The 21316-nt window shown below is 44.8% G+C and overlaps 1 protein-coding gene across 4 annotated transcripts in view; it reads right to left on the minus strand.

Annotated features, from left to right (window-relative positions):
- Positions 1 to 21316, minus strand: part of dgkh (diacylglycerol kinase, eta) — a 570460-nt gene that overhangs the window by 108162 nt on the left and 440982 nt on the right. For all 4 annotated transcript variants that reach the window (XM_060832853.1, XM_060832854.1, XM_060832851.1 and 1 more), the window contains 4 exons: positions 19407 to 19689; positions 10832 to 10969; positions 1184 to 1324; positions 615 to 732 (listed from right to left, as the gene is read on the minus strand). In XM_060832853.1, the coding sequence (XP_060688836.1) occupies positions 615 to 732; positions 1184 to 1324; positions 10832 to 10969; positions 19407 to 19689 (680 nt within the window). The remainder of the gene's footprint in view (positions 1 to 614; positions 733 to 1183; positions 1325 to 10831; positions 10970 to 19406; positions 19690 to 21316) is intronic.

The raw sequence follows: 21316 nt of genomic DNA on the forward strand, positions 1-21316 counted from the left end.
AACAGATAATACCTCAGGCAACAGGCTTTCAAGTCTTTGAAAAAAAAGCTTGGACAGTGAAAGACAAGTGGCCAGTTCTGCCAGCTTAGGTTTTCTCTGGTTCGGTTCGGTTTTCAGCAGCAGTGTTGAAAGAAGCTGCTGGATCCAAAGAAGCAGGTCCAGGTTGGTACTCTCTCTCTTTGACATCTCTCCTGTAAGACCCTGTGTTTGATTTTACCTTCTGTGCCAAGGGGTGGTTATGGGTATCTTACAAGTATGTGGAACAGCATCATTAAGTTGGTATTCTCTGTCGGGTTTTTGGATAGATTGAGATATCTTGTATTCTTTTGCTTGTGTTTCATTTGGTAATCTTGTATACAAGTTCTGTTTTGTTTAAAACTAAGTGGTTTGATCAGCAGCATCCCTCCTGGAATATCCACATTACACCTGCTTAAAACAACTAGCATTTTAGGATCTGGGCTACTTTCTTGAAACGTCTTGAGGGGTTCTGGCCTGGTACATAACACAGTATTATTCCGAAAAAGAACTGATAACTTTGAAAACAATAATTCAAATTGTAACTGAAGAAAAAGCAGTAACGAGGAACAGTTAGCATAACGAAGAATGCTTCTTACAGTGAATCTGGGTCGGGGTCAATGAATGGCGTTGCTCCAAAAGGATCAATGTTTGCAAGTAGCATTTTGCTGATGATTGAGCTTCCAGCGATGGAGGCAGCAAGTCCAGCTCGCAAACCTGCAGTAATACAAAAACATACCTTTAGGTTGTAAATGAGGAAGAATCTATACAACTAAATTTTATCAGGCAAGCTTCCAAACACAGAACTTTGACTCATGGTAGCACAGATCAAAGAAGAGGATACAGAGGTTAACAATCCTCATATCCAGCTCTTTAAAATAAAAAAGTTGGCATGCTTACACCAGGTGTCTGGATATGGCTTGCAGGCAAATCACCCAACCGTCTCCATTCTGTGAACAGTGACAAGAAGCCAATATCCAAGGTTTAACCCTTAGGCAGAGGGAAGGTCATAAAACACTGAATCTCTGCTTCTGTCCCATGGGATTGACTCAATTATCCACTTATTGGAGGAAAACTGAAGCTGTTCTGGGACCACCAGAGTAATTAATTTACAGCAGTATTATTTCCACCTTCTGGAATGTCTCTACTGTGTCAGAATGCTAGGTACCTGGGCAGATGATTCTGGTGTTCAGTACTGGAAGATTTTCTTTGCTCGCAGTCAATTGTGAGGTTGTGAATGGACCAGTGAATGAAGTGGTAGTGCGATGGATTCGTCTCTCTGGAGGGGATCTTTGAGCAGATTGCAGAGCTGAAACAACCAGCAGAATACTGAGTTATTAGAATTATGAAGTGTTGCTACTGAATATTACCAAACAATAAAAGCAACAAATGATTTTCAATCAACATGAAATAAATTAATAATCAGCAACCTATTAAATTACACTCTGTTTATTATTTATTATTGCACTTTTATTATTACACTTTATTATTAGTTAATTAACCAAAGGCAAGCAACTATCCTGCTCAACTCTGATGCTTTGTCTTCACCTAGTTTTGAGGCATTCATCAATATTCAGAGCATTTCTGTCTTCACTCATGGGATATGGTTGTCGATGGAATGCCAGCATTTATTGCCCATCGAAAAGGTGGTGGCGAGTTGCCTTCTTGAACCGCTGTAGTTCTCATAATGTAGGTTGACCCACAATATTGTTAAGGAGGAAATTCCACGATTTTGACCCAATGACAATGAAGGAATGCTGATATGTTTCCAAGTCAGCACAGTAAGTGACTTGGTGGGGAACTGGTATGTGATGATTATTCCATGTTTCTGCTGCTCTTATCCTTCTAGATGGAAGTGGTTGTGGGTTTGGAAGCCACTGTCTGAGAATTTTTGGCGTATTTCTGCAGTGGAGAAAGTAAGACGGCACACACTGCTACTGCTGAGTGGCAGTGGTGGAGCAAGTGGATGCTTGTGGATGCAGTACCAATCAAATGGGCTGCTTTGCCCTGGATAGTGTCAAGCTTCTTGAGTGATGTTGGAGCTGCTACAAATCAGGCAAGTGACAAATATTCCATCACATTCCTGACTTGAGCTTTGAAGATGGTGGACAGGCTTTGGAGAGTCTGCCACTACATTCCTACCCTCTGACCTTTTAGCTGCTGTATTTATATAGAAAGTCCAGTTGGGTTTCTGTGGTCAATGGTAATCCCCCAGGATGTTGACTGTGGGGGAATTCAGTAATGGCAGCACCATTGAATGTCAAGGAGTGGTGGTTAGATTGTCTCTAATTGGAGATGGTCATTGTCTGGCATTTGCGTGGCCCAAACGTTACTGGCCACTTGTCAGCCCAAGCCTGGAACTTGTCCAGATCTTGCTGCAATTAAACATGTGCTACTTCAGTATCTGAGGATTGTGAATGGTGCCAAACACTGTGCAATCACCAATGAACATCCCTACTTCATACCTTATGACTGAGGGAAGGTCAGTGTGAAGCAGCTGAAAATGGTTGGGCCTCGGCCACTACCCTGAGGAAGTCTGCCAGAGATGTCTTAGAGCTGATATGACTGACCTCTAGCAACTACAACCATCTTCATATGTACCAGGTATGGCTTCAACCAGCAGAGTGAGCCCCCGATACCCATTGATTCCAGTTTTGCTAAGGCTCCTTGATGCCACACTTGATCAAATGTGCCCTTTATATCAAGGGTTGTTAGTGTTAACTCACCTCTGGAATTCAGCTCTTTTGTCCATGTTTGAACCTAAACTGTAACAAGGTGAGGAGTTAAGTTGTCCTGGTAGAACCCAAACTTGGGTATCAGTGAGCAGGTGCTGCTTGTTCGCACTGTTGATGACACCTTCCATCAAAAGTAGACTGATGGGGCAGTAATTGGCCAGTTGGATTTCTCCCTTTTTTGCATACAGGACAGACCTGGGCAATTTCCCACATTGTAGGGTAGATGCCAGTGTTGTAACTAGGCTGGAACAGCTTAGCCAAGGGAGCGGCAAGTTCTGGAGCACAAACCTTCAGTACTATTGCTGGAATGTTGTCAGGGCCCATAGTATGTGGAGTGACCAGAGTTGGCTGCAAACTGGTACCTATCGTGCTGGGGACCACTGGAGGAGGCCGAGATGTGGTACTTATGGCTGAAGGTTGCTGTCAATGCTTAAGCCTTCCCTTTTGCACCGATGTGCTGAGCTCTTCCATCATTGAAGATGGGGATATTTGAAGAGACTGTTCCTCCAGTGAACTGTATACTTGTCCACCACCATTCACGACTGGATGTGGCCAAACTGCAGAGCTTAGATTTGTTGGTCTATCACGTGCTGCTTGTACCATTTTGCACAAAAGTAAACTTGTTTGGTAGCTTCATCAAGTTGACACCTTGTTTTTTGATGTGCTTGATGCTGCTCCTGGCAAGTCCTCCTGCATTCTTCATTGAACCAGGGTTGATCCCCTGGCTGGATGGTAATGGTTGAATGGGGAATATGATAGGCCATAAGATTGCAAATTATGTTGGAGTGCAATTCTGCTGCTGTTGCTGGCCCAGAGCACTTCATAGATATCTAGTCTTGCGTTGCTGGATCTGTTTGAACTATGTCACATTTAATGTGGACAGTCCCACACAACACGATGGAGGGTATTGTCAATGAGAAGACAGAATCTCCACTCCACAAGGACTGAGGTGGTCACTCTTACTGATACTGTCATGGACAGATGCACCATCAACAGGTAGATTAGTGGGGATGAGATCAAGTATGTTTTTCCCACTTGTTGGTTCCCTTACACCTGCTGCAGATCCAGTCTAGCACTGTCCTTTAGGACCTAACCTGCTGCAGAGCCACTCTTGGTGCTGAATACTGAAGTCTCCCACGCAGAGTGCATTTTGCACCTTTCAGTATAGCTCCAAGTGTTGTTCAACATGGAGGAGTACTGATTTATCTGTGGAGGGAGGATGGTATGTGGTTATCTGCAGGAAGTTTCCTTGTCTACGTTTAACCCGAAACCATGAGACTTCATGCGGTCTAGAGTCAATGTTGAAGACATTCGGGGCAACTCCTTCCTGGTTGTATATCACTGTGCCATCACCTCTGCTGGTCTGTCCTACCAGTGGTACAGGACAGGAATGGCGATGGCATTGTCTGTAACATTGTGTGTAAACTATGATTCGATGAATACAATCACGTCATGGCTGTTGCTTGCCTATTTGGCACTAGCCCCAAATGTTAGTCAGGAGGACCTTGCAGGGTTGTTAGGGCTGTTTCAGCAATTGTCTTTTCCGGTACCTAGGTTGATGCCAGGTGATCCATGTGGTTTCTTTATTTGTTGGAACTTTGTGGCAACCGATATAACTGAGTGGCTTATGTTACGAAGTCGAAAGCATATATGGTCACTTGAAGATAGAAAGTGCTTTTCTGAATTTAAAGTACAGCCACAGTTGCCAGCTAAAGGTCAGGCTGTTCCAAATAGAGTCATAGGGTCAAAGAGACATACAACATGGAAACAGACCCTTCGGTCCAACCAGTCCATGCAAACCAGATATCCCAACCCAATCTAGTCCCACCTGTCAGCACCTGGCCCATATACCTCCAAACCCTTCCTAATCATATACCCATCCAAAATGTAGCAATTAGCTGTTAAATGGATACCTAAATTTAACTAATTAGTTTAAATTATGCCCAGTATACCAGAAGCCAAAGGAACTTGAATTTTATTGTTTTGACATCTGGAAACCAATCAAATTATAAGAATCTAATGTGTCACGGGGGGTATATGATTAGATTAGATTACTTACAGTGTGGAAACAGGCCCTTCGGCCCAACAAGTCCACACCGACCCGCTGAAGAGTTACCCACCCAGACCCTCTGACTAATGCACCTAAAACTATGAGCATTTTAGCATGGCTAATTCACCTGACCTGTACTCTTCCAGCACCACTGATCCAGAATCTTGTTTCCAGCATCTGCAGTCATTGTTTTTACCTCTGCACATCTTTGGGCTGTGGGAGGCACGAGGAGAATGTGCAGACTCCACAGAGAGTCGCCCGAGGCTGGAATCAAACCTGGTTCCCTGGCGTTGTGAGGCAGCAGTGCTAATCATTGAGTCAACCTGCTGCCCCTAATTAACAGGGGTTCGACCTCCGTATCATAACACTTGATAGACTATTTCAGAGGACAGTTGAGAGTCAACCACATTTGTGTGGGTCTGGAATCACATGTAGGCCAGACCAAGTGAGGATGGCACATTTCTGAACTAGATGAGTTTTTTTTGATAATCAACAATGGCTGCATGGTCATCAGTTGACTGTTAATCGTTGATTTTGTTTTACTGAATTCAAATTCCACCATCTGCCATGGGATTTGAATCCACGTCCCTGGGACACTGAGCTTCTGGAATAATAGTCCAGCAATAATACCACTAGGTCATGGCCATCACCTTGTGCTGGCTGTGTAAAGCAGTGCCGAAATGTGTGGTGTTGGAAAAGCACAGCAGGTCAGGCAGCATCTGAGGAGCAGGAGAATCGAAGTTTTGGACATAAGGGCATAAGTTTTGGGCCCGAAATGTCGATTCTCCTGCTGCTCAGTTGCTGCCTGATCTGCTGTGCTTTTTCAGCGCCAAACCTTTCGACTCTGAACTCCAGCATCTACGGTCCTCACTTTCTCAGTGCCTTAATTCCAAAACCTAACCTGAACTTGCTCAGTTAGACCAAGCTATACTTTAATGCAAGAGTAAAATCATTCAAGGTATTTTTGTGCCACTCAGGAGATTCTCAAAAGGGCACAGAGACCAGTGCCTCCAAACAACACATGCAGGGAAAATAAAAGGTGTAGGGATATAGTGATAATTTGCCATGAATATCAAGCCAAGGTTGTACCAAATTTAGCTTGAATCATGGAGGAATAGAAATGAAATGCAGAAAAAATTATGCTGAACTTGCTAAAACAACGTGGTTAGACCACAATAACATACTACGACCAGTTCTGGTCTCCATATTATATGAATGAGGGCCTCTAAGTCAGCCCATGGCAACAGCTCAGATTCTAAGATATAGCCAATAAAGCAAATTTACTGTTAAGTGGTAATTAATTGTACAGGAGTAGGAGAAGGCATACTCAGCCAGGTGAGCATAATTGTTTAGATTAGATTAGATTACTTACAGTGTGGAAACAGGCCCTTCGGCCCAACAAGTCCACACTGACCCGCCGAAGCGCAACCCACCCATACCCCTACATATACCCCTTACCTAACACTTCAGGCAATTTAGCATGGCCAATTCACCTGACCCGCACATCTTTGGACTGTGGGAGGAAACCGGAGCACCCGGAGGAAACCCACGCAGACACGGGGAGAATGTGCAAACTCCACACAGTCAGTCGCCTGAGGCGGGAATTGAACCCAGGTCCCTGGCGCTGTGAGGCAGCAGTGCTAACCACTGTGCCACCGTGCTGCCCAATGGATAATGTCCGAGAGTAGGGGGCTAATACAGGTTCATAGAGACTTGGAGTTTGAGAGCCTTCTAGACCTAGAAAGGAGACTTGGAGAGCTGAGAGTGGAGAGGAGTACACGATAGAGATGTAGGCCCTAGGATAGGTACAACAAAGAGAAGTCTCATGCTTCAAGAAACACTGAAATGGCTACACATTTTTACTCCAGAAAAAATAAAGTGGAGAACGATAAGGGAATTTTTTAGTTCAGATATAGAAGGTATTTTCAAAAGGGAACAAGTTCAAAATTTAGGGCCATCAAACAGAAGTCACTACTGATTCCCATAGGACAATCAGGGAAACTACTAATCTCAAGGCAGAAGAGCAACGAGACAGGGAGACTGCAGACACTGCAGCAAGACAGCGAGATACTAACGGAGTTGTACAATCCCTTTAGTGTGGAAAAAGACCACTCAGCTGGAGTTTGGACTGACTGACCGAAAAGCAACCCACCAAGACCCAGCCGAGACCTTATACCCATAACCCCATATTTACCCTGGCTTAGTCACGTAACCTGCACATTTGTGTACACAACAGGGCAATTTACCATAGCCAGTTCACTGAACCCGCACATCTTTGGGCTGTGGGAGGAAATGGGAGCACCTGGAGGAAACTCACACAGACACGGGAGAATGTGAAAATTCCATACAATCAATCATTCAAGACTGGAATCGAACCCGGGTCCCTGGTGCTGTGAGGTAGCAGTGCTAACCACAGAGCCACCATGCTGTGCAGGACAACAGTTAGAGACTGCAGGGGACAGCTCAGCTACTGTCGGAGACAGCTCAGCGACTGCAGGGGACAGCTGAAAATGCATTGCTGGTTAAAGCACAGCAGGTCAGGCAGCATCCAAGGAATAGGAAATTCGACATTTCGGGCATAAGCCCTTCATCAGGAATGAGGAGAGTGTGCCAAGCAGGCTAAGATAAAAGGTAGGGAGGAGGAACTTGGGGGAGGGGCGATGGAGATGTGATAGGTGGAAGGAGGTCAAGGTGAGGGTGATAGGCCGGAGTGGGGTGGAGGCGGAGAGGTCAGGAAGAGGATTGCAGGTTAGGAGGGCGGTGCTGAGTTGAGGGAACCGACTGAGGCAAGGTGGGGGGAGGGGAAATGAGGAAACTGGAGAAATCTGAGTTCATTCCTTGTGGTTGGAGGGTTCCCAGGCAGAAGATGAGGCGCTCCTCCTCCAGCCGTCGTGTTGTTATGTTCTGCCGGTGGAGGAGTCCAAGGACCTGCATGTCCTCGGTGGAGTGGGAGGGAGAGTTAAAGTGTTGGGGAGGTTGGGTTGGTTGGTCCGGGCGTCCCAGAGGTGTTCTCTGAAGCATTCTGCAAGTAGGCGGTCCGTCTCCCCAATATAGAGGAGGCCACATCGGGTGCAGCAGATGCAATAGATGATGTGCGTGGAGGTACAGGTGAACTTGTGGCGGATATGGAAGGATCCTTGGGGCCTTGGAGGGAAGTGAGGGAGGAGGTGTGGGCGCAAGTTTTGCATTTCCTGCGGTTGCAGGGGAAGGTGCCGGGAGTGGAGGTTGGGTTGGTGGGGGGTGTGAACCTGACGAGGGAGTCACGAAGGGAGTGGTCTTTGCGGAATGCTGATAGGGGAGGGGAGGGAAATATATCCCTGGTAGTGGGGTCCGTTTGGAGGTGGCGGAAATGACGGCGGATGATACGCTGTATACGGAGGTTGGTGGGGTGGTAGGTGAGAACCAGTGGGGTTCTGTCTTGGTGGCGGTTGGAGGAGCGGGGCTCAAGGGCGGAGGAGCGGGAAGTGGAGGAGATGCGGTGGAGGGCATTGTCGATCACATCTGGGGGGAGTCTGCGGTCCTTGAAGAAGGAGGCCATCTGGGCTGTGCGGTGTTGGAACTGGTCCTCCTGGGAGCAGATGCGGCAGAGACGAAGGAATTGGGAATATGGGATGGAGTTTTTACAGGGGGCAGGGTGGGAGGAGATGTAGTCCAGGTAGCTGTGGGAGTCAGTCAGTTTATAGTAGATGTCTGTGTTGAGTCGGTCGCCCGAGATAGAAATGGAAAGGTCTAGGAAGGGGAGAGAGGAGTCTGAGACAGTCCAGGTGAATTTGAGGTCGGGATGGAAGGTGTTAGTAAAGTTGATGAACTGTTCAACCTCCTCGTGGGAGCACGAGGCAGCGCCGATACAGTCATCGATGTAGCGGAGGAAAAGGTGGGGGGCGGTGCCAGTGTAGTTGCAGAAGATGGACTGTTCCACATATCCTACGAAGAGACAGGCATAGCTGGGGCCCATGCGGGTGCCCATGGCAACTCCTTTAGTTTGGAGGAAGTGGGAGGATTGAAAAGAGAAGTTATTCAGGGTGAGGACCAGTTCAGTCAGTCGAAGGAGGGTGTCAGTGGAAGGGTACTGGTTGATGCGGCGGGAAAGGAAGAAGCGGAGGGCTTTGAGTCCTTCGTGATGGGGGATGGAGGCATATAGGGACTGGACGTCCATCGTGAAAATAAGGCGTTGGGGACCGGGGAAGCGAAAATCCTGGAGGAGGTGGAGGGCGTGGGTGGTGTCCCGAACGTAGGTGGGGAGTTCTTGGACTAAAGGGGACAGAACCGTGTCGAGGTATGCGGAGATGAGTTCGGTGGGGCAGGAGCAGGCTGAGACAATGGGTCGGCCGGGGCAGTTAGGTTTGTGGATTTTGGGCAGGAGGTAGAAACGGGCGGTGCGGGGTTGTGGGACTATGAGGTTGGAGGCGGTGGATGGGAGATCCCCTGAGGTGATGAGGTTATGGATGGTCTGGGAGATGATGGTTTGGTGGTGGGAGGTGGGGTCGTGGTTGAGGGGGCGATAAGAGGAGGCGTCCGCGAGCTGGCGTTTGGCCTCAGCGGTATAAAGGTCGGTGCGCCAAACTACTACCGCGCCTCCCTTGTCTGCCGGTTTGATGGTGAGGTTGGGATTGGAGCGGAGGGAGTGGAGGGCTGCACGTTCTGAGGGTGAGAGGGGTGGACAGGTTGAGTCGGTTAATGTCGCGGCGGCAGTTGGCTATAAATAGATCGAGGGCGGGTAAGAGGCCAGCACGGGGTGTCCAGGTGGATGGGGTGTGTTGGAGGCGGGAGAAGGGGTCGTCAGAGGGTGGGCGGGAGTCTTGGTTGTGAAAGTAGGCACGGAGGCGAAGGCGGCGGAAGAATTGTTCAATATCTCGCCGCGTGTTGAACTCATTAATCCGAGGGCGTAGGGGAATGAAGGTGAGGCCCCTGCTGAGGACTGATCTTTCATCCTGGGAGAGGGGGATCCAGGTGGATGGGGTGTGTTGGAGGCGGGAGAAGGGGTCGTCAGAGGGTGGGCGGGAGTCTTGGTTGTGAAAGTAGGCACGGAGGCGAAGGCAGCGAAAGAATTGCAGGGGGGACAGCTCAGATACTGTCGGGGACAGCTCAGATACTGCAGGGATAGCGCAGATCCTGCAGGGGACAGCTCAGATACTGTAAGGGACAGCTCAGACACATGCAGGGGACAGCTCAGATACTGCAGGGGACAGCTGAGACACTGCAGGGGACAGCTCAGACACTGCAGGGGACAGCTCAGACACTGCAGGGGACAGCTCAGACACTGCAGGGGACAGCTCAGATACTGCAGGGACAGCTCAGATACTTCAGGGGATAGCTCAGATACATGCAGGGGATAGCTCAGATATATGCAGGGACAGCTCAGATACATGCAGGGACAGCTCAGATACATGCAGGGACAGCTCAGATACATGCAGGGGTCAGCTCAGATATTGTAGGGGACAGCTCAGATACTGCAGGGATAGCTCAGATACTGCAGGGGACAGCTCAGACACATGCAGGGGACAGCTCAGACACATGCAGGGGACAGCTCAGACACATGCAGGGGACAGCTCAGACACATGTAGAGAAACAGTTAGATACTGCAGAGAAATTGTTAAGATACCACGGGGTGGGCAGTTGGACACTGTAGGAATGTGCCTAGACATGGGGTGGGGTGACGGTTCAGATACTGCAGATACGTGACTCAGATATTACAAGGAGGTTACATCCATTGGGGCTCACAGCTGAAAAGGGTTGCCTCTCTGTGGGCAGTTATCTGTTTCAAAGAGAGTGGGAAGCATCAGGATCCATCTCTTGTATTCAGTACAGCTCTGACTTTGTATATTTTTTTGATCATGTGTCCACGCACATTGCACACTGCAAACTGATGCTGGATGACCAGGGCTGCCCAATAACCAGTGATCAGTGGTTTTAAACCCACGAGATTTTACCTGAATTCAGTTTCTCTGTCTGAAACAGCTATAACAATCAACTCAAGGTGGATGAGCTCCTCATCCTAGAAGGAACCTGGGCAGAGGAGAACAAATCTTACCTGTTTGCACATCAGGTTCTTTGGTCTCATCCTCCTCCTTCTCCTCCTCCTCCTCCTCTTCCTTCAAGTGTTCCTCAATTTCCTTTTTCAGCTCCACTTCAACTTGCTCTTGGGTGTGTGCATTCTGTTCATCCACAACTACAAAGGAGAACCATCAATAAACACATAAACAGGAACACAGACAGTAGTGACAGTAAGTACAAGCAGTGAATGCTGTCAGAAAGCAGCTTATATGACCATTAGATCAGAGTGAAGCAGTGGATTACAGGCCCGGTTATGACTTTTATCCTCAGAGTACTTAAAACGTCGCATCAGGCCATTCAGCCCAACAGAGCTGTCTATGCTCGACACAAACCATGTTACTTAATTGCATCTTTTTACCATTTATTTTCACCCTTTTATATTCATGCGTTTATCCAGCTTCACCTTAAGTACATTTTCACTATTTGCCTCACCCATTCAGCGTGGTGTTAGGTATCTCATTCCAACAATTCGCAGGTCAAGTTTCTTCTGAACTTCTCTATTAGAGTCAAGAGTTGTACAGAATGGAAACAGACCCTTCAGTCCAACTCGTCCTTGCCAACCAGATATCCTAAATTAATCTATGCCTTTTAAATGTTGTAATTGTACTCGCCTCCAACATTTCCTTTGGCAGTTCATTCCATACACGCACCATCTGCATGAAAAAGTTGTCCTTTAGGTCCCTTTTAAATCTTTCCCATCTCACCTTAAACCTATGCCCTCTAGATTTGAACTTGCCCATTACGGAGAAATGACTTGGCTAATCACCGTAGCCATGCCCCTTGTTATTTTACAAACTTCTATAAGGTTACTCCTCATGCTCCAGGAAAAATATCCCTAATCTATTCAGCCTTTCCCTATAGCTCAAACCCACCAACTCTTTGAAGTTTCACAACTTCTTTCCTGTAGCAGGGAGATCAGAATTTCTTGCAGTATACCAAAAGTGGCCTAACCAATAACCTGTATAACTTATTAATAATTACCATATGTTTACTTCTCTAGTTTCAAACTTGTTCAGTAAATGGAAACAGCTTCTCCATGTTTACTGTATTAAATTCCTTCATAATATTAAAAGCCTCTACCTACAGCATCCCTCAGCCTTTACATTCCTGGGAAAAAAAAGAGCATAGACTCTTCTAAGTTTTAGAATGATGGGGCATAACAAACAGTAAGTTTGAGGAGTGGAGTTATATTTGCACAACTGGTAATTATTTGTAACATCAGAGCTCGAGGATAGTGAAAACTCAGGAAGCTTCTCACTGTGAATAAAATGGCAGTGGTTTTGGTGCAGTGTGCTCTCAGGCTGATGATCTAGTCTTGATATCGTGTGGGGAGATATTTGGTAAAAGAGGAAGCAATACAACAGAGTTTCTCAACATTGTACCACAAGATCAATCCAAATGAGGAAGCCATTTGATCCATGTCAGCTCATCTTTTTCACCGAACCCACAAATTCATGCCTCGCAAACTTGGTTGTGCACAAGAGAAAGGTAAAAGATTAGGATTGAGAAAGGTTTGTCTGTTTTGAGGCCCATGCAGTTTTCAATCAGCAGTTCACTCCGATAAACATTGCTGTCCTTTGTGCAGTTTCCCAGTGTCCCCCAATTATCACCAACTCATGTACACCCCCAAAGGGCACAATCCATACTCAGTGTTTGAGTTCTGACCGGTATTTCTGAACAGCTCTATCTCTCTATAGCTGCAGACATCTATATTTTATCATTCGTGCATCCTCTTCTCATCACTCAGCTGCTGAAATGCTTCAGTGGCTCCGAACTCCAATAATAGCCCTAATGTGAGACGTTGTAAGAACAAGAGCAGAAATGCACGGAGGTGGAGTCAGGATAAACGCAAGATGCTCAGATTTCATTCCACTCACACATCCAGTGCAGGAGCTGCAATTCACAATAGCGAAATGTGTCTGAGATGTACAGTTGTTACAAAATGACATTCAGCCAAATCTCCACACACTCAAGAGCCTCAGAAATTTACAACAACCATCAACTTATTCCAAAGCATTACCAGCAACATGGTGCCATTGTTCAATCTACATTAAATAACTGCACAAAGCTAACGGTGAAGGAATTCTTCATTCAAGGAAACAATTCTAGGTCTTTCTCTATGAACAATTGGCAGCATTACAACAAATATAGGAAGTCATACATCAACAGAATTTCTAACTGTCTGGGCCACAGTAGGTTTGACCCATTTAGAGCGATCTTTCACACAGCACAATATTGCAGAAAAATCTCCATTAACTCAATATTTAATGTTTGACAGTTCCAGGATGATGACAAGTGGATGACAAAACATTTCTGTTGCAAAGGCAGTCCTTACTTTCTTCCATTCACAGGAACTCTTCTTCCTAATCTAAACCTGGGACTGTTAAAGGCCAGTCCGGAGGGATTCCTAAATAAGCAACTTGCTTGCAGCAAGTGAAATAGCAGCTGGCAGCAAATTATTGTGGGAAAAGAATTCAGGACAAACAGTCTTCACAAAGAAGTTACGGCACCAAAACAAGTGGATTGGCCCAGCTGGTCAATGCCACTGGTTAGGTAAGAACACACAAGAATAACCGCAGGAGCACGTCCAGTCAGCCCCTTAAGCCTGATCTGTCATTCAATAAGGTCTTGGATGATATGATATGACGTCCACTCCACATTCCTGTCATTGTGCTCACCACCTGCGCCCCCTACCCCCAACACTCACCTCACAAGAACCCTTGGCTTCCTACTCTTTAGGAGAGAGAAATCTGCAGACGAATAACCCTCTGAGAGAAATTAGCTCTTCTGTTTTAACTAATGTCAGAGCCTGTTTCAATAAGGTCACAATTCATTCTTTTAAACTTTAGTGGGTATAGACTTAACTGGTTCAACCTTTTTTTCATAAGATGACATTATTTCATCTACAATCATTCAACTGGACTTTCTCTGAGCTCCTCCTAATATCATTATATTTATTCCAAGGTAAGTAAGGATCTCACCAAGACCCTGTGCAACTGTGGCACCATTTTCCTACTTTTATACCACCCTCCTTGTAATAAAGGCCAACATTCCATTTGCATTCCTAATCACTCTATCTGAATACTAACTCTGCACATCACGTACCAGCAAGCAGACCCAGCTTCCTCTGAACCACAGAGTTCTGCAATGGCACTCCATTTAAATAATATGCCGCATTTCTGTTCTTCCTGCCAAAGTGGACAAGTTCACATTTTCCCATATTATGCTACCTCTGCCACATTTTTGCTCATTTGTTTAAACTGACTATATCCCTTTGCAAACTTGTACAACTTACCTTCCCATCTGTCTCTGTCTCTATGTCATCAGCAGTCAGTAACTGCACATTCAGTTCCATTACCTCAGTGCTCTCTATGAAGCACTTCCCAGCAGATCTAATTTGAGCAAGTATCACCCCATTCTTCTTGCTCTTGAGCACATTTGGTGTATAATTTTCCTTTCAATTTATCTATGCCATTCAAAAGTCATAACACCCTCTGGGTGAAGAACTTCCTTCCAATTTCCTTACTGAATTAATTTTCTGTTCATGACCTCTAGGTTTCAACCTGCCTTAAGTGGGACTATCTTCCCAAGGTCGAGCTGGAAAAAGGACAGCAGGTCAAGCAGTATCAGAGGAGCAGAGGAGTCGACGTTATGGACAGGACCCTTTATCAGAAATGGGGAGGCAGAAAGAGGCTGAGAAATAGAGGGAGAGGATGGGGCTGGGGGAATAGTAGGTGGGATGATAATAGGTGGATGCAGGTAGGAGATGATTGAGATTGGTCAATGGGAAGGGTGGAGCGGATAGATGGGAAGGAAGATGGACAGGTTAAGTCAGCTCTAGGGGACAGGGTGGAGGAGGAGGTCTGGACCTGGGATGAGATGGGAGTGAGGAGGTTTGGAAGCTGGTGAATCATATGTTGAGGCCATAAGGTTGTAAGCTACCGAGGTGGACCATGAGGTGTTCTTCCTTGAATTTGCTTGTGACTCTCCTGCTCCTTTGATGCTGCTTGGCCTGCTGTGCTTGTTCCAGCTCCACATTTTATTGAATCTGACTTTCCAGCGGCTGCAATCCTCACTATCTCCAAGCTCTTCCTAATGTCAGCTCTGTTCACCACTCTTATAATGTGGAGTACCTATCTTCTCTGGAAAAATGTCACAGCCACTTCAATCTCTCCTGATAGTAATAACCTTTCAGTCTGATATCATCTTTGTAATTCTTTATTTTACTTTCACCAGGACTTCTCTATGCCTGATGTAAAACAGAAATCCAAATAGTGTGGTTTTGCAAAGGTTCGAAACAAGTTGAATATAGAATATCTCTACCTTTCAACTTTATTTGCCTGGAAGTGAATCCAGATTGGTTTATATTTTCTGTTGAAATAGAAGTATAAAAGTGCCAAACTAGTAGCACGGAGTCAAAGAGCATGGGAAAAAGCGGTATACTGTATAAAAGCTATATTGCAAGCCCGTGAAAGAAATACATTAAATTTTCTAACATGAAGTCTACATGCTGGGGAATGGAGAGCTCAGGGAGGATGCTGCAGAAATGACAACATTGTGAAGACAGCTCCTCATATGCTTCGGGAGGTTATTTGCTTTATTTGGGAATATATGATGCTGCTCAAGTTGACTCCTGAAGTGGAACTGGATTCCCTGCATTATTGTACAGCCATTTCTGACATCAACCTGAATTTAGCACCTCAATGTGTTCCTGAAAAATAGTGCGCTGAATGGTAACATATAATAATAAACATTCCTCATCTGCCATTGTAATATGCATAACTCCATGACTGCTTTGAACCTAGTGGGTCCTAAAACTTCCCCCTAACTCATTGCACTTAACGTCCACTTGCCCCCTTCAACCCTGTTCAACATTCTATCTCCGGCCCTCTCCCTTGCCCTCTGCTCCACCTCTGCGACCAGCCCATTCACCTCTTCTCTCTCCCAATCCACCCCCTTGGCCACAATTTGTCCACCCTCCTGCTCACCCCTCTCACCTCTAACTCTCACCCCTTAACTCCTCCCTCCCTCCCTGGTCCTTCTGGGCAAATAATTGATAAATCAAGTTTGAGGCAGCTAAGTATGTGGTGGTACATATTGGTAAGGGGATCACATTACTTGAAGGTGAGAGTTTCAGTGGTTCGGGAAACTGAGGGATCTTGAAATCAATCACTAAAGGTTGTGTCACAATTTACTAAGGCCATAAAACAACAAAGCAATCACCAGACATTATGGTGACAGGGATAAACTGACGTGTACCGAACCATGTGTGGTTCACGTTGCCCTATTATACAGAGGCTCTGGAGAGTGTGCAGAGTAGATTTACAGGTTGGATGCCAGAAATGGGTGATTTACAAATCAAGGAAGGATTGATAAGGTGGGACTCTTTCCTCTGGAAAAACTTTGATTCATGGGTGTCGTAGCAGGTTTTGAAATTATAGAAGATTTTGATTGAGTGGATTTGGAAAGAATGTTTATTCTTCTGAGGAAGAGCATAGAAGCCATCAATATAAAATAAGCATCAAGAAATTCTCCAAGGAATTCAGAAGAAACTTCTTTCCCAAAGAATGTTATTGCAGAACTTAGCATCACAGCAAGTGGTTGAATAACATTTTTGTATTTAAGGAGAAGCTAAACAAGCATAAGGGAGAATTGAAGAGAGAGCTATGATGGTAAATTTAATAAAGAAAGACAGTAGGAGTCTATACACAGATATGGACTGATTGGGCTGAATGGCCTGTTTCTGTGTTGTACATAGTATGCAATCATGTTTTAAGTATGGTGGGAGTTCGGCCTCTGTGACCCTTTCAAGTAGTAAGGGAGAAACATACTTGTGTCTTTTTTTCTATTAGCTTGTGTAGCCTCACTGAGGAAGTGTCATGTGCCGTATGTTAAAAACATTCTCTCCCAACTGATCATCACCACTCTTCTGCGTGGAATGAAATTGTCAACTCCCTTTAATCTTTTTTTCCCAATTGATCAATCGACATAGAACCTCTCTGCCATGGGAATAAGATCCTTACAGTCTATCCTAGATCCCCTCGATATTTTACACACCTCAAAAACTCTCCGTTGTCTCTGTTCCAAAGACTCCAACCTTTCCTTATAGCTAAATCCTGCATTTCTGGCAGCCACCTTGTAATCTGCCCTGTACCCTCTCTTGTACCAATGTACGTCCTGTAACACAGTTACTAGAACAGTTTATAATATTACTGTCATGGTCAAAACTGGTATTCCAACTCCAGCATAACCAAAAGAGAAAATGCTGGAAAATCTCAACAGGTCTGGCAGCATCTGTAAGGAGAGAAAAGAGCTGACGTTTCAAGTCTAACGGACCCTTTGTCAAAGCTCAGCAGCAGCATAATCTCCCTGCTCTTATATTCTAATCTTTAACTAATAAAATATCTGGATGTTTACTGAACCACCTTAATGATTTATCAAGCTACCATCAGGAATCTATGGATGTATACTTGCAAGTCCCTCTGTTCCTCCATGTCTCAGCAATTTATTGTACAATTCCTTTAATTGCATGTTCTTCTTAAATAAACTGTAAATGCAACTTTTCTATCCACATGATATCCAATTGATGTATCCAACACTCTGCAGTCAGTAATTTTCTTCCTCACTATTAACCATTTGCAAAGTCTTAATCACATTCCCTGCATCTAAGTCCAACTTGTTCATATACACCACAAACAACAAAGGAGCCAGTACTGAACCCTGTGGAATCCCACTGTAAACAGTCTTCCAGCTATAAACACCTGACGATGCCATTGAGACAAGTTTGCATCCACCTTTCTACTTTCCCACATATGTCAGGAGTTTCTACTTTTGAACCACTTTTGCTGTTTGGGATTTCTCACAAGGCATGTTGAATTTCATGTGGACGCCATCAAACACACTACTTCCATCAATAGTCTTGTTAACTACTCAAAATAAAAATGAATAGGCGCAATGTTCCTTTAACATTTCCACAGAGATTGTCCTTGATGGATCCAAAGTGTTCTTCCTATCGATATATGTGCACTAAGTTGGTTGACCCCTTTCAAGCAATGGTTCGATTTTAGCACTCCTCTTGCACCGCATGTATAACCTGAGAGGATGGAAAATGGGAGCCAGAACATGAGCAATTTCTGCTCTGACTTCACTCAACATTCAAAATGAGAGGGAGACATTTCAGAAACTGAAATTAGGAAATACCCCCCTTCACAGAAGGAACTTTCTTTTGGAAGGAAATTTATCCTGGATCAGTTGTAGTGCTTAAATTCAAAACTGACTGACTTTTTTTGTTGTCCAAAAATATTAAGGGATAGGACCAAAGATGAATACTTGAAGTTGGGCAATGGATAAAGTCATGATCTCAAGGAATGAATCGCCTCAAGGGCTAAATGTTCCTTAATAGCCTGGAATACATTTAGTCCAAGCCTGGCAACATATCCATTTCCAAAATATGCTAAACCTCTCAATATTTCGTCTTCTGCTTTTTTTAATCCCATCTACTATTTCATCTCCTTCTCCTCAATTTTTCAATAGATTTCTAGGTAGGATAGAATCCCTAGTGTGTGAAAACAGGCCCTTCGGCTCAACAAATCCACACTGACAGTCCAAAGAGTAACCCACCTAGACCCTATATTTATCCCTGACTAATGCACCTAACCTGCACATCCTTGAACACTAAGGGCAATTTAGCATGGCCAATTCACCTAACCTGCACATCTTCGGATTGTGAGGGGAAACCGGAGCAGACGCAGGGTAAACATGCCATTTCCACACAGACAGTTGGCCGAGGCTGGAATCGAACCTGGGTCCCTGGCGCTGTGAGGCAGCAGTGCTAACCACCGAGCAACCATGCCACCCTACTGAGCCATCATGTCGCCCTAGATATTAACGACTTTAAGGGATATAGGGATAGCATGGGAAATTTGCATTGATATTAGAATATCCGTCCTGATCCAGCTGAACAATGAACAATGATAGTCTAAACAGATGACTTCTATTCCTATTTCCTATGTTCTGAACTGCAATATCTTCATGGTTCCTTTATTCATGAAGGCAGACACTGAGTATTCATTGAGAACCATGCCCAATTCTTCTACCACTCCTATGTTACTCTTATGTTTTCTAACCAACCCTACAAATTCCTTCATTATCTGCATGCTTTTTATAAAACATCTTTAGGGTTTCTTTGATTTCACTAACCAATATTTTCTCATACTCTCTCTTTGCTTTCGTCTTTTATATTTTTAATCCTGCACATTTACTATTCTCCTCTCAGCTTTTTGCAATATTGTGCTCTCTATTCATGTTTATTTCATAAAAGACACAAATTAAAATAAAGCAAGTTGCATTGGCTGATGAAATAGCATTCACACTGAAGATATCTGAATATTGACTGCATCGGTCAGTCAACTTGACATTAATTAGTTCTTCGTTATTTCCAAAGACAAAGGAAACTCTTATTTCTGTAACTTGCAAAATATAACCTTGCTGTTTGGATAAATGGACAGCAAACAAGTAACTGGAAAGCATGCAGGGGCTTCAGCAGGCTGTACCTTTCTCTGCTTGTTCGATGATCTGCCTCACTGCTTTCTTCAGACTATTTGCCCGAAGCATAAGCTGTTCCCTTGGTTTGTAGAACGTTTGCGTGGAAGACCTAGCTGAGATCATTTCCAGTGCTTGCTCCTTGCTCTCAGATGAGGACTCCTCACTAAATTCCTCTTCTTCTCCTTCCTCCTCTGCAATGGGCGGTGTCGTGCAGTGGTGGCTGGTCACGGTCTGCGATTCATCACTCAGAGCCTGCAGCAGCGAGTCCAGCTTCTCATTTAGCACTGAGCACTGGCGAGGGAATGCAATAAATGGTGTCAGGCTGTAATGACAGACTCTATAGTTTCAGGTTACTTTTACAGTAGCTGACTTCATGTATAAAGGCAGCAGCCACAAACCCCACCATGATTTTCGATAGCACCTTCAACATTGTATAATGCTCCTAGGTGCTTCCTATCAGTGTCCCAACAACAAAGTGTCAACAAGATGATGTGCTGAAGTGAGGCTTAAAGTTACCATTTTGCCTTTAATGACCCAAAGTTTTATTGTCCCTTCTGGGAGACTGTGAGGGACAAGGAAGGCATGGAGCAAATGCCTATGATAAAGCTCCAGTATGGGATTAATGGTGAAACTGCTTTTCAACTTGCCCTTCACTTGCACAAAATCTGCACAATACCTTTCAGTTATTTCAACAGGAGCAGTGCTGAGCACAGTGCCCAAATTCCAGATGGGGCTGCATTCAAAACCTTGGGCTGAACGGTGTCACTACATCAATGGACAGTAGATTGAAGAGTCAGCCAGCCAGGAGGCTGATCGATTCCTACGGCTGTTTGTGGGCACAATCCAGTCACATGAGCAATTACCTGGTTCTGACAGGGACTATGTGGTAAATGAAACTGGGCTCTTCGGAGCCTCTTACAGCCCTGAATTCATACCTGGTAGCTTCAGCCACTTCTGCCCTGATCAGATCTCTATTAATACCGTAGTCAGGCCAGAATGAGTCAACAGAGCCCCAGTTGGAGATTGAAAGATGGACCCTCCTGGCTGTGGGAGGATGGCCCACCGCCGGCAATATTCATTTTGTTTATTCCATTTCTTAAGTAATCTCATGATACCGAGCAAACCAAGTATCAGAAATGATTCCACTAAGAAATCACAGAGGACTGTGGGCTAAGATAGCTGCTTATGAACGTGATAACATAAATCAAACTGAAGTGCATTGCTGGATCAAAATTCTTCTGGCCCTTTTCTCTCTTTTCTGACTATAAAGAGGTTTGACAAATTCTTCCTCAGGAACAATTTGTTTACCAACCGACAGAGGCTGATTGATCATAAATATGTTGAGGGGACATCACTTTGGCTTCAACTTTAAAAAATGTAATGCACTTTTGCTGCATTCTGTACCAAGTAAATTAATTGCAAAAACAAAGAATAAAATATTTGTGCTGTGGCTCCCAGCTGTTTGCCCAGAATTCTGAAACTGTTCAACTTGTACGTCACATTTCAGTGACCAAACTGTTTAATGTCTAACTCTGGGGAATGACAACATTTCTAGCCAGGCTTTGTGGAAAGCCTAAATCAAATATTTTATTGCCAATGTTGTTTTCAATTTCACAGCAGATTGTAGGGCAGGTTTTAGAAAGTGTGAAATTTCCACTGCAAGGGATAGAAGGTTTTGTCTGAAGAAATTGGGAAGTATTGAATGGGATGCAGAGATCAGTGCACCAGCTCTTTTGTTCAAACACCTAATTCTACAATCTGCATTCCAATCAAGAGAGACTCTGCTACTACAAGTCATGTCTCAGTAGCTTGCACACTTTCCTCATATCATGGCCCCTTCCAAGACTCGACACCATAATCTACGTTCTCCTCACTGTACAGAACTGAACAAGTGCTGCAATGGAAGAAATGCTGTCTT

This window comes from Hemiscyllium ocellatum, chromosome 12 (genome assembly GCF_020745735.1).
Source record: "Hemiscyllium ocellatum isolate sHemOce1 chromosome 12, sHemOce1.pat.X.cur, whole genome shotgun sequence".
NCBI classification, from domain to species: Eukaryota; Metazoa; Chordata; class Chondrichthyes; order Orectolobiformes; family Hemiscylliidae; genus Hemiscyllium; species Hemiscyllium ocellatum.